Source organism: Pleurodeles waltl, chromosome 5, assembly GCF_031143425.1.
Source record: "Pleurodeles waltl isolate 20211129_DDA chromosome 5, aPleWal1.hap1.20221129, whole genome shotgun sequence".
NCBI lineage: Eukaryota > Metazoa > Chordata > Amphibia > Caudata > Salamandridae > Pleurodeles > Pleurodeles waltl.
Genome location: NC_090444.1, coordinates 1,187,591,731 through 1,187,605,168, shown reverse-complemented (window position 1 = coordinate 1,187,605,168; position 13,438 = coordinate 1,187,591,731). Strand labels below are relative to the sequence as shown.

At 43.9% G+C, this 13,438-nt stretch overlaps 1 protein-coding gene across 5 annotated transcripts in view; it reads right to left on the bottom strand.

The window, feature by feature from the left end:
• Positions 1-13,438, bottom strand: part of CRYBG1 (crystallin beta-gamma domain containing 1) — a 785,716-nt gene that overhangs the window by 258,326 nt on the left and 513,952 nt on the right. For all 5 annotated transcript variants that reach the window (XM_069235429.1, XM_069235430.1, XM_069235431.1 and 2 more), the window contains one exon: positions 5,695-7,541. In XM_069235429.1, coding sequence (XP_069091530.1) covers positions 5,695-7,541 — 1,847 coding nt within the window. The remainder of the gene's footprint in view (positions 1-5,694; positions 7,542-13,438) is intronic.

The following is a 13,438-nucleotide window of genomic DNA, read 5'->3' as shown; positions in this document are numbered from 1 at the left end:
TTGTGTCATTATCTATAAGGTCTTGTAAAGGGGGTGTCCGGGTGCTCTACGGTGGAAAGAAACGGGAGAAAAGAATGGTTCACGCTTTGCACCCTTCGTGCTACAGCAGCCAGTAAAGTTGGTGCAGATTATTAGCTTCATAAAGAATCTGGGACGCTGAACTTAGGGTACAGTGCTATACAAACAGAGGGCATTGGGTGAAGAAAGGTGGACAACACCATGCCACATGCCAATTTAAGCTAGTCTCCAGTACCTAAAATTGAGAGGAAGAGGAAAGCAGGGCCGTGCTACGAGGAAAATGAGCTGGCCAGATGGCTGGCTGCATCAGCATATACTCTTTCAATAGGAGTGTCAATATTTTTATTGACCGATGCAATAAAACCCGTAGCCTATTTTTTTTTTAAACAAGAATTTACTAGGGAAAGGTAGCAAAGATTATGTAAGGGCTTTGAGGCTGGATAGGTAGGAAACAAACTGAGAAGCGTGGGCTACGGGTAGGTGAACTCTGATCTAGTTAGTTAAAACCAAATGCTAACATTTGTTGGAATAGAAAAGCTTTATTACAAAAATATTAAGGGTATCAAAGTTTATTACTAAGGTATGTAACCGAATGGTCTTAACAAAGAATCCCCTGGGATACCTGAGCTTAAGAATACCAAATAAATTTAAGAAGGTTACAAAACTGGATGAGAGATGGAAAGGAAACTAAAGCAATTCTGTCCCTACATGATGAGAATGCATTTGACTCCATGAGATGAATGTATCTTATCTGGAAGATGGATAAATTAAAGATAGGTCCGACCTTCACATCATGAGTCAAACTGCTATAAACACAACCAACCACAGAGGAGAGATTGAACAGCAAGCTACTTTTGACTTAAAAGTCCAGACAGGCTTGACTGCTGTCTCCCCGCCTTTTTGTCCTGGCTGTTGAACCCATCACTTGCTAGATTATGGTCAGCCACGAATGATAGGGTTCAGAAAGCAGTCAGGTGGGAAAGATGGGAAGGTGGCATATTTCTATAGCATGCTAATTTCTCCTGTAAGAGACAAGTCCAACCCTATCAATCCTAGTACTTGATTTAGAGAAATCCGGATACACGATAAATTGGCAAACATCCACCATGTTTAGGACAGACAAAAGGGACGATGAGGAGACAATTGTTGTGAAATGGAAAATGCTGCAGGAAAACACTGTCTACCCCTATACAGAACACAATTCATATGGAGTAAAGCCATTCCCAATGTACTGTATTATTATTGGGCCTCACAACAAGTGTGAGCAAAGGAGTGCGCCTTTGCAGAGCTGGATAATCCGTGTTCTTATTAAATAGACAGGCAAGATATGGGAGCAAATACATTGTTACCTTGCTTTTATGGCAGAAGAGAGTAGAATGATCAGCAACATGCCATCAGAGCACTAATGAAGTGTGGGAAATAGCCATAGCAACTCTGGGGTGGAATAAAGTTCAAACATGAAAGGAGCTGCTTTGGAGAGCGACACTGATGGAGGAGATAACAGTTTTGAAGGGGTTCTGAAATTGGGACAGGACACAGTCCAGGCTTGGAGAAAATAATAAGACCGACGGTGCAAAAGAATATGAACACTTTTGAGAGGAGTACGATCCCCATTCATCAGAATATTAGATGCATGCTTTCCTCTCACGTTTGTCAAGAGCCAGGTGGAAATTCAGGAAAAAAAACCTCTTCGAAAGAGGAATTTTAGGTGAAAAGCTGGGTAAGGGTGCAACTTCACAGATATATAAAAAACATATTAATAATAGCCCTGATAACTGACAACACTTAACTGAGAGGTGGCAGAGATCTAGCAGAACTAGAGGACGAAGACTAGGATGATGCACTCAGACACCCGAGAGAGGGCCAACTTAAAATATCACCCACGCATATTTTCACAGCACTCATCTCTATTAGATGGGCCTTTTTCCAACAAACATTTGTTTCGAAGGTAAAGTAGAAGAGGGCACATTTAAGCAAGAACTTTGGAAATGCATTCAGATACAAATGCTTTGGATGTAAATACAGAGGTAACCGTCAGAAATCTCATTAGAAGAAATACTATTTACGCCCAACAGGGTATACTGGGGATTCGGGAGGGACAACAGACACACTACTAGATACAAAACACTGTTTTGCTGATTGAGGTATATGGTGGCAAAAAGAGATATTATAAAGATCCCAAAAAATGCCCAGGATAGAGCAATGGAAACAAAAGGCTGGACATCTGTACTGAGGCTCAAAAGACAAAGTACAAAGCAAGAATTATCTGAGAAAGTTCCATAAATATGGACTCTGTGGTGAGGCAGAAGGGGGGTAAAGAAAGAAGGAAAGGGAGCACTGTAGATGGGAACCATGGAAAGGGGAAGGTGGTGAGGAAGATTAAACAACTAAACTGCTGTAAAAGACCCTGGGGCTTGGAAAATATAGAAGAGATGACCTGGCAGTGATATAACTTGTAGGGGATATTGAAAAGCTATATTTCTGATTTAAAATAAGAAAATCTATTAAAAAGATATTAAAAAAATATATATATTAAATGATATGTTGAAGTCCTGTATCTTGCAGCGTTCTATCTGTGATGTCATGGACAGCACACGAGAATAGTGTTGAGGGGAGGCCACGGAGTCTCTTTACATTTCATGGAGATTGCAGTAAATACAGGGACTGCATATTTATTAAAGCGCTGTGTGCCACCTAGGTGGTCTTTCACGGTGATTTAAAACTTTGCTGGAGATTTCACACAGCTTACCACACAACGGAATATAATACGTTGTAATGCAACAAAGTAAAACAGGGATTAAAACGAACAGGATGAATAAATTAAAACGGGTAAGTAAATGTTAGTGTGTTAGTGCACATAGCTCTAACGGCTGCTTGACATCTAGCAATGTTTTGAACTACTAGACGAACGACTTCACTAGTTTTGGTTTGTCAGAAAAGTTAATGCATAGAACTGTGCCTCTGTCTTTAAGTCTAACAAAAGTACAATATTAAAAAATAAAATGGTGCTGTTGTTTCTCATGTTGAAGCACCGGCTACTCTGACTGGAATGGAAGTGGGAACATTGGGATTCGGTGCCACCATGTGATTGGCTTTCGTACAGCTGTAAAACTGCCAGCTGTGACGTTAAGACCACCTCCCAAACAGCAGATGCTCCACACGGAGCAGAAAACAGGAGAGTTGGCTCAATGTGAAAAGGAGCGAGTTCTCGAGGCAACTTTTGCTATTTTTACCCCTGCCTTCGAGTCACTCTAAAAGCTGCTGAATATAATGTGTTTTGATGAGGCGAGACTGTGCTGTAAATAACCATCAGTGATGCGCTTCATCCACCCAGAAACCAATGCAGAATTCACAGCCGCCTGTATTAAGGGGGCGACTGCTTTCCAGGCGGGAACACGTCAATTAATCTAACGCAACACCTCTCTCAGGAGGTGCCTGACAGACCGTGAGCCAATTTTCCATCAGCATTAAACACTACAGTAATGAAAAAGTATAAGAAAAGTGGCAATATCCTGGATAAAACATAATCTGCAAAATAAATTAACAGGCAATCATAATTCTGTAACCAAACTGAAAAGTGGGAGGACAACTATAAACAAAACCAGAAAATCTTAAATATATATATATATATATATATATAAATATATAATAATAATATACGGCTACCATTCTCCATGAAAGCGCTAAGTACGATACGTGTCAACAATTGCCCCAGTGTTGTGGGGCGACCCTATGCCTATCCTGGTTTTCAGCCTTCACCTCCAAGCATGGTGTGACTTGTAGCTTCAATCTACCCACTGCACGTGTAGCCAGCAGGACCCAGGAAGCTAAAGTTGTTGGTTCAAAAGCCCGGAGAGGCTCAAAGTCACAGCGTTCAATGCCTGTATAACATTTTACGAACGTGGAAGTGTCTGTTAGCCCTACCCATTACAATGTCACAGAACACAATCTGCTAATAGGACACAAACAAAATGCCCGTGATTTCTGTGTACTGTACTGAAATGCACGACCAAGCACGAAAGACTACGTGGATCCTGCCACACCCACCTCGTGCTCACACCGAGCAATGTGACACCACAGCTTTTCTGTGTTTTAAAAGTAGTAATTGCTAGGAATATAAGCCCTTCTGTCATTTTATCTGCATCAAACATACATCATTCTGCTCATTTGCTTTCTAAACCAGTTTGCATACTTTCGAGCACAGGCGGGTAGTGTGCAGTACTGCAGTCCACAATAACGCAAACAACTCGTTTGCTTTTCCTATGTGTACAGAGTAATTTGACCCGTGTCTCGAGAAACTGGATATATTGAAACCATTATGCAAAGTTCAAAGTTCACCAGAATCCGCCTAGTCTTTCAACAACACCTACACAGAGGAAGCATGGTTACCGAGCAGTAATCAAGCATATTACATTTCGATTGCCTTTTGTCTCTTATTCAGAAGAAAGAAAACTCCAATCTTTGTCTGGGTGTTGCCTACATGAAAAACTGCCCCAATTCAGTCCCTAAACTGCGTATTCTCATGTCTTTCTGCAACACGTGAAGTAAAGCATCCAGCCCTTCCCCCATCAGAGGTGTGCAGGAGGCCTCAAAATGTATCAAAAGAATCCCAAAACCGCTAGCATTGTCCTTATTTATTTTGTAAGGCGCTGGCTTGTGACGAGGCTACTTCGTAGCGCTATTCGTTTGTTGTCTGTCTGTGATGCCTTACAATAAAGCATCCACTGAATGGATGTAAGATTGCCCTCATGGTCTTGGGATAAAATCCTGGCGGGTCCACTCTGCCTTTCATACTCCTGAGATAGATTAAATGAGTACTACCGAGTTAGGCAACGAAAAAAAACACATCCGCCATCGGAGTAGGAGATCCCCTCGAGGTATCTAAAAAGGCTGAGGTTTACGGAGAGTGTCTGTCTGCAAATCAGATTCCCGAGAGCTGTCAGGTATATAATTGCATGTTCAGACAGCAGACCCCTGGGGGTTGTACATTTTGAGATGAATTACTTGTGTTGAGATTCTGTCTAGCACAACCAAGTTCCATGTGCTGTTTTACAACACAAGCAGACGTCCCTTCGCATGATTTAAGAGGGCTGGCATTTCAGGACTGAAAATTAAGCAGAATGTGAGAGCAAATTTCTCGTCCAGTTGCCTGCCTTGCCTGTGAGCAGAGCATTCCAAGATCCGTGTTCCGCTTCACAGTGACAGCCATTCCCCGAAGGCTACGTAGCCAATGCTGCAGGTATTCATATTTTCGTTAACATTTTTATTTTTCATTTTAACGTTCACGGCCTGATATTGGGGGTCACCTGTCCCACCTAGAGGAAGAAAGTGAGTGGATCGAAGAACGTTTTTTAAGTAAACGTGGACGGTGCGGTTGGAGATTTTCTGTTTTCACACATGGCAACTCTTACTCAACAGAGACCAGCCCCCTTCCTATAATGTCGGCTGAATCCCTATTTTCGACCCTGCTCTTCTCGGGGATCAGAAACTTTGAGTTCCCTATACTGCACTGTCTCCTAACAACTAAATAAAATATCGATTAAACGACCCAATTCACCATTTCGCGCCTCATTCATTTCACTACTTTAACACTAAAAGAAATCAACAGTAAAATACATATTTTTTGCGAAGCGTCTGAGACGGGGTCATGCCGAACAGCTGCGTGGAAAGACTTACATGTGCAGTTTGGTGGTCACGGTGTTTCTGGGGGCGACGACGGCGCTGCTCCTCTGCCGGGCAGCCTCGGGGGCGGCTGCTGCGAGCCTCTCGGTGGACTTCTCGAGCTCCCGCTTCCCGGCCGCCCTCACCTCGGTGTGCAGCGCAGCCCTCTTCCCAGCTCCGGTGCTGTTTTCCCGCTGCAATTTGCGCGGCTCCCCCGGGCTGTCGGCGCTGCCCCGCTCCGCCAGCTCCTGGGGGGTTGTCGTGGGCGAGTCTCTGCCGGAGGCGGGTCCCTGGGGTGTGGCGCCGGCGGCGGCACCTTTTGTTGTGGTAACGGGCCAGGCCGGCGTGCACCCTTCAGCCCTGGGCGTCGGTGGGCTCTTCGATGCAGGGTCCCGGGGCTGAGTTTTGCGAGCTGTGGGCGACGCTGGCACCGGGGAGGGAGGCTGGCTCTCGCGGGCTGCCTTCCTCTTTGTGGGAGAGGCGGGCGGTGGGAGCTGCTGTTTGCTCTTGTCTGAATCACCTCTAGGCGACACTTTGTGATTAGCTCCTGCCTTGGGATCCTGCTTGCTGGGCTCGGGCGGCTGCTGAGGAGATTTCGCGCCGTCCTCCGAAGCAGCAGCTGCTTCTCTCTGCTCCTCTGAGGGAGGGAGGCCCTCGCTGTCCGCTTCTTCCACCGCGGGGGACTCCCACGGAGGCTGGTCATCGTTCGGGTTGGCATTGAACCTGAAAGACCTCCTCTTCTTGCTTGATTTCCTACCGCTGGGCCTCCTCTCCATCACCAGATCTGCGTCACCAGAGCTTTCTTTTGGGGTGAGGGGTGCAGGTGGATCAGGAGACTCCACAGCTTTGGTCAAATAAATATCCACTGTTAAAACTTTAGCAGGGTTTGTGCTTTCACTTGCAGTGCCAGGCGAGTCCTTCACCTCAGAGGTCTCTGGCACCTCTTGGGTCTGCTTGACTGAAGGGTCCGAGGTAGCCTCTGGGGGAGGAATCTCTTTGGGAGTGAGATCACTGGAGATGCTTGGTGAGGACTTTTCCTGGTCAAGTCCTTTATTTACACGGAACACTGGCTTGGCCTTTCGTGTTTCTGAATTTCCCAACAGCACTTCTGTATTGGTGGCGACACTTGAGCCAGTCTTTTTGTTGGTCGTCGAGGCCCTGCTGGAGGTTTTGTTTGTTTCTTTAGCTGTGCTTACTTCTTTCCCAGTCAGAGGGGGAGTGTTCCCATTGCCCTTGATTGCTTCACCCTCAGGACCAGGAGCTCCATTCAGAACACTGTTTGCAATCTTGTTGGCCAAAATGGAGACCTGAATGGGCGCAGAAAATTTGCCTGGACTTTGTGCATGTAAGGCACCCTTAGAGGCCGTGGCCAGACCGCTAGCGGATTGCTCTGAACCAGTTTCTTTTTCTGCACTAGCAGCTAGTGGTGGAGAATCCCCATCAGGAGTGTGATTCAATACCAGTCCTTTGGCTTTACCATCCTTGATCAAATTAGCCTCCTTATGATTACTTTTGCCAACAGGATCCTCTTTCGATGGGGGAGTCGCAGTGACTCTCTTCCTGGGTGACCCTGCCACAGTTTCCAAACTGACTCTGGCAATGGTCTGAGTCCTTCCCTTGGAATCAATGGTCACAGAGCTCGAACTTCTGATTCTGTCTTTGAGAGGTTCTTTTTCTGATGACTTTGTAGAAGCTACGTCTTTTGTAGGAGAAACTGTCTTTTCACTGTTTGGGCTTGTGGGAGATGTTGGGGAATTTTTCACACTCTTCTTCTTGTTTGAGCTGAACAGGTTGCCAAATTTCCCCAAAACTGGTTTCTTGTCAACTTCTTTCTTAGTGGCACCGGCAGACTGGGCTCTAGACTAGAAGAAAACAGAGATTCAAATTGATTACTGACAAATTCGTATTTTTCTCTTTTTCACAACAGTTATTGTATTTAATTTGTGAAACACCAAACATCTTTCTTTTTGGCAAGATGCTGTGAGCCAAGCTTGCTTTACAATAAATCACAGAGGGTAAAAAATGTGGATGTTGCACTGGGATAATAGGAGGATATTCACAGGGGTGTTCAGAATATCAGTATATGGGTGTCAAAAACTGGGAATAGGGTTTGTGTTAAGTAAACTAAATAATACAAGTGAAAGGAGAGCATGGTCTCTTGCAAATAATTTCTACACCATTACACACATACATGTTTTAATACATTTCAAAGCAATCTAGCAACACACCTAGTGCTTTTTAGGTCTGGCCGGGGAGCACATGTCAACATACCTTATGGAATGAATAGAAAAAGCGCTTTAAGAAACATTACTTGGAGAGGGGCTTTGGCTCCTCTCAAATGTTGATTCCACTGAGTACAGAGCTTGATTGGGCTTCTGCTTCAGCTGAAAAAGACTGCTTGTGTTGCACATTTTGCCTTGTGGGAAATGCACCACAGCAGGACTAAGTTGGTTATGGTGACACGCTATTGATCAAGACTGTTGGCCTAGAAAGCCTGACTTTGTCATTGTGAAAATAATATGTTTAAACAAATGAGCCTTTAAGGGCAGATTGTCATTACACTGTCTTAAAGCTTGTAGGCATGTGTTTTGTTACAGAGAAAGTACCAGATTACCAAAGCAGGCTATTGGTGTTGGGTACTTCTCTGAAAAACACCCAGTAGAGTTGAATTTTTGCAGTGTGGTAATCATTGTTACACCCTTTTATAGGGACTGTATATTATTTTGTGACCTCTAATTCACTATACATTTGTAATTTAATGACGGCGTTCCTGATGGTGCCCAGCTTATGTTCAATACAGGAGACTGCCAGTGGTCGTGGTTAATTAAAAAAGACTTATGTCTGATGCTATAGGTCTGATCTGTGTATTATTACAAGTTATGACAAAAGCATTAGGCCTGACCTACTTATTATGGAAATCATGTGTGACAGCCAAGAGACCTTAAAGAGTGGATTGCTGTTACACACTACACTGTGTTAAAGCCCGTAGACAGGTACTGATTTACATAGATTGTCCAAGAAATTAACACGAGGAGAAACATGGCAATAACTCTGTTCTGCTTAAATGGTTGCAAAGAATGCATTAAAAAAAATCTTATGGGGTGAAGGCCCCTGCTGCAGAGAGCTTCATATGCCCTGCACATCTAGGGGACTAATAGTAATGGTAAAATAACTCTGGTGGTTAACACATTTGTTGGAGAATTGTGTGTTGTGTCTAGTCCCAGGTTTGAATCAAAGTAGCATAGAGTTTAATGTGTCTCCTGCAAAGGATATCATGACAGATTTTTATTTGATGTATATAGGTACAGGGGCTACTGCCTTTAACACAGAGATCCTTTTGTTTCTTGCAGTTCATAAAATATAATCCTTCTAATATAGCACAGTGAGCTATGAAGGACTTGTCTCCTACACCTCGTAACCCTCACTATCCTATTTAACACATCCTGTACATAGATTTACACTTATATGATTTATTGTCACTGTATAATGTGTATATGAGATGTGAAGTGTTTTGACACCGTACAGTGGGATAAATACAACAAAATAGCAATATTTAAATTTCTATTTGTGTAAATACAGGAACAGACCAACACAGCTGACGTTCTTACAGCCATGCATGTCTTGTATACAAGGGACTGAACAAAGTAAAAAGCATGTCTCTCTTAAGTACCTGCGATGCGACAACAAGCTGTGTGCCATTGCATTTGAGGGTAGGTGTGAGGCTTCAGATAGCTACAGCGAGAACAGAAGGAGGCTTGATTGCCACTTAACTTTGGCCTTTGTTTTGGCCCCAGCTCGAATTTGAAATAAAAAAGCCCCCTCACTGCTGCCTGCACGTTGCTGCTCAGAAGGAAAGTAGGCAGCCTGCAGGTGCGGCTGAATGCGTCACGGTGTTTAAACATTACACCAGGACGAGTTCATCATATTACAGTGCGGCACAACTATTTGGCAGGGTGGACAGCATCCACCTTTTGAAAATAGTGAGTGGGTGCTGTGTACCCCAGGCTTGTGCCATGGTAGTGTTTTTATCAGGACAAGTGGGAGACATGGGGTAGTAGGAATTTAGTAGATCCCTGTGGATTCCGGAAGTTTACGTCACAGAAATACAACAGTAATTTGTAATTTTAGACAAAGTCTGCATGGCTTTGCGGGTAAGAAAACATTGTGGGATCCAAGCAAGGTACATCACCCTGGACTACTCCAAGTGACTAGTTTAAAAAAATGTCTGGGTTTGGTATGTATCCCTAGGTGTTAGCCAAGCCTAGGACCAGTTAAAACACCTACCTCCATTCCCAAATCAGGTCAGTTTTTTGATAGAAATTGCTGATGTCTCCACATTACGGTTTGGGACTTATAAAGGACTAGGCTACTACGCCCATCCATACCAGAGAGGTAGTGTTGTTCTTGGAACAAGTGGAGGAATGCAGGGCAATAAGAATTTTGTGGTTCCCCGTGTATTCCAGAAATTTTCATCACAGAAATGCAAAGAAAAATGCATGATTTTAGGCGGAGTTTGAGGTATGAAGAGCACTGCAGGTAAGAAAACCTCATGGATCTTTGCGAGGCATACCACCCTCGACTCCCCTCAATGTCTAGTTTGAGAAATGTCTGGGTCTGGTACGTTTTCCCAGGTGGCGGCCTACTCAAAAAGTACAGCCACTCAGAATGACAAATGGGACAATATTGGGATTTATCCCCACTCTCTTGGCCCATATGTAAAAACAACACCCAACAGAATCGAAATGTCCTCTCGCTTGGCTTTTTTCAGAGTGGGACCATGGTGAGCAGTTCCCACCCCTTTGTTTTACTCTTTTTCTATTTACCACTGGTGTCTAGTGGGCTTTCTGCCTGCCTAGGAGGCAGATTGGGGCAAACCTCAAATCTGCCCACCCAGGGGGTAGAAATTCAGTTGGATCCTATTCAGGGTAGGGGCATGGCAATTTTCATGTTTGGCAGCCCTGCCCCTCCTGTCTATATTGATTATATCATCCCTTGTGGTTAGTGGTCTTTTTTCCCCTCTCCAAATGGCAGGGGGTGGCAAATTGGAAGTAATCCTCCCCATTTGCCCCTCAGGGAGGCAGAAAGACTAAAGCTTTGAGAGATTGGGGAGAGCCAAGCCTTTGCCTAAGGGGCCACTACCCTTTCCAACAATCCCTGGTGTCTAGTGGGTGGATCACTGCTTGGACATCACTCTGCTGTGGCGATCACCAAGCAGAGATCCACTGAGCAGAGATACCACTGGAAATGGGAGATCCTCGCCTTTCCAACGATACCTCCCTCAATTCAATCAGTGCTCATGGTTGTTGAAATAGGCCCGAGCACTGGTGCAGTGAAAGTAAAACAAGCAGATCGTCTGGTTTTACTTTCACTTTTGTAGTAATGATGTCAGTATGCTTTGCACAGTTATTGTCATTACCCAAAGGGGAAAAAAACAGCCTTGGGCTGCTCAGGAAGTTTTTCCAGAGCAGCCCGAGGTGAAGATGAAAAAAGGTAACCGTTTGGTGTAAGCACCAAAGAGTCCTTTTAAAGCTTCTGCAACATGCCAGTGGCCGACAGAGACCCTCGGAGGTAATACCTGCACTGAAGAAGTTAATATGCTACACCTGAGTTTGTCATGGAGATAAGCCAATGATAATGATACCACAGGCCCATTCTGTTTATGAAAGATTACAACAAAGGAGTAGGACTGACTTATTTATTATGAAAGCAAAAAGAACAGATAATGGACTGAAGGCTGAACAATGCAAACATTCACTTCCAATCACAGATCTGGATTTAATCCATTGTTTTTTTGCCCACCATTCCACCCCAGTTTGTACCCAGCCATATGCAAATTAGTCTTGGATGTGCTCCCCATGTGAACAGTCCAGACCGAATTGCCAGGCTAAGTCCTCCCTGGACCGGAAACAAGCAGCCTGGGACTATTTCAGTGTATCACCCCGGCTAGCTTGAATCCAGTGGCACAGTGAGCATGGGACCCATGTCTGAGCATACCCTTCCCACTCGTGGGCAACAAAATTGTGACCCACTATGAATCAGTAATTTCGACCTGGCCTATTAGTACATAGGTAGGTTCACAAATTACCACACTGGTCGCAAATTGGGATCATGATTTTGCAACCAGTTGTACTTACGTCTGCGTCACTAAGCTCACAGTGACTATATTGCCCTCCTTTCTCATTTAGTTTCAGTGCTTGGACACTGTTAAGTAATCAATTACTTTACAAAACTAACATATACCATGTTGTGAGAGTGCCTGCACGTATGTCATTCCCAAATTCCTCTTTTGCAATCTCTGTATTTTTTGTAATAAGAATGATTTTCCTGTAAATTATGTTTAGTACCAGAAACACATTTCACTGCTATACCTCACATACTAAAGACACTTGTGATGCTGGTGAGAGACTAGTATGTGCCCAAAAATGTCTTACGGCCATGGCACACAGTTTCCCCAATACATTTTCTCCTCGAACCAGACTCAAGCTGCCATACAGTATGTGAAAGAGCATAATCAGGTGTGAATAAGAAAAAAAGATATGCATAAGACTGTAAATGGGAATTATGCAAGTTTAAGCTCCGTAATTGAAGCTTGACCAGCCCATAGATAATTGTGTGTGCCTAGTCACTAGATTTGGTTCTCACACTTTGAGATGTTTAACACTGCCCATATTTGTGCAATTGTTAGATTTGGCCTGGATCATGATTCTGAGCAGGAAGGAGGCAAAATATTAAACTTATTGTGCTTTTGAGGCTGCTGCTCCCATCCACACACAAAGCATAGGCAGGTACTTTTGTAACAATAAAGAACACCTATGGTCTAAGTATATATTTGCACCCAGTAAAGAAAAGTCAAATTGAGGAGCAAGCACAAGACCATCAAAGTATATGCTCTTTGTTAAGTTATGTCAGATGCTGACTGCCTCGTGAGCTGGCACAGTAGTACCCAGGCTGTGGTACAGTGTGTGGAAAAGCAGTATATGCCTCATCTCACAGCACGCGGGTATATTCACAAAGGTATTTTGGATTACATAAAGTAGTACTCCTTTACGTAACCTTACATGCCTTTATGAAATGACCCTAAAACATCTCAAATGGTAGTATTCAGATACAATTAGTTCAAATAGAAAGTCTTGTGCACACTTACTAATAGGGAGTTGGGCGTTTTACGGCCGAATCACACAAGTATTTAGAGTACACAAAGATTATTCCTATGATACTTCTTCACATACTCAAATACTTTTGTGAATTGGACAAACTATGTTTAGTCTCAGTCTGCTATTTATACAGTTGCACCCTCTGCTGGACAATACTAAACCATTAATGGTAGTGTATCCATATTGGACATTTTGAAGACTCTCTTACTTCTGGAACCAGGCACTGTTCATAAAATTAAACAACAACCAGTATTAGGCCCAGACTGCTCGTTTTTTCCCCTCAGCACTTCCCCACTGAGCTGTAGCCACTGGAGCCCGGTTTTTAAGGCAGGGGCCACTGCTGTCACCTCTGCCACTTTCTCCATCTTCCCCAGGTACAGGCATTCATAGCTTTAGAAGAGAGAGAGAAATGGGACACGAGGAAAGGAACAGGGCTGGTTTGCACATTTTTGACAGGACTGATTTGAATTTAGAGTCTGGCCCTAACCTGCATGATTTTTTGGTGGCTTGTGTCAAACTGTAGGATGCTATTACGATGCTACTAAAACAAGCATTTGCAATGCAATCGGTCTCGCATTTCCTCCAGTTAGAGATATTGGCGTTGT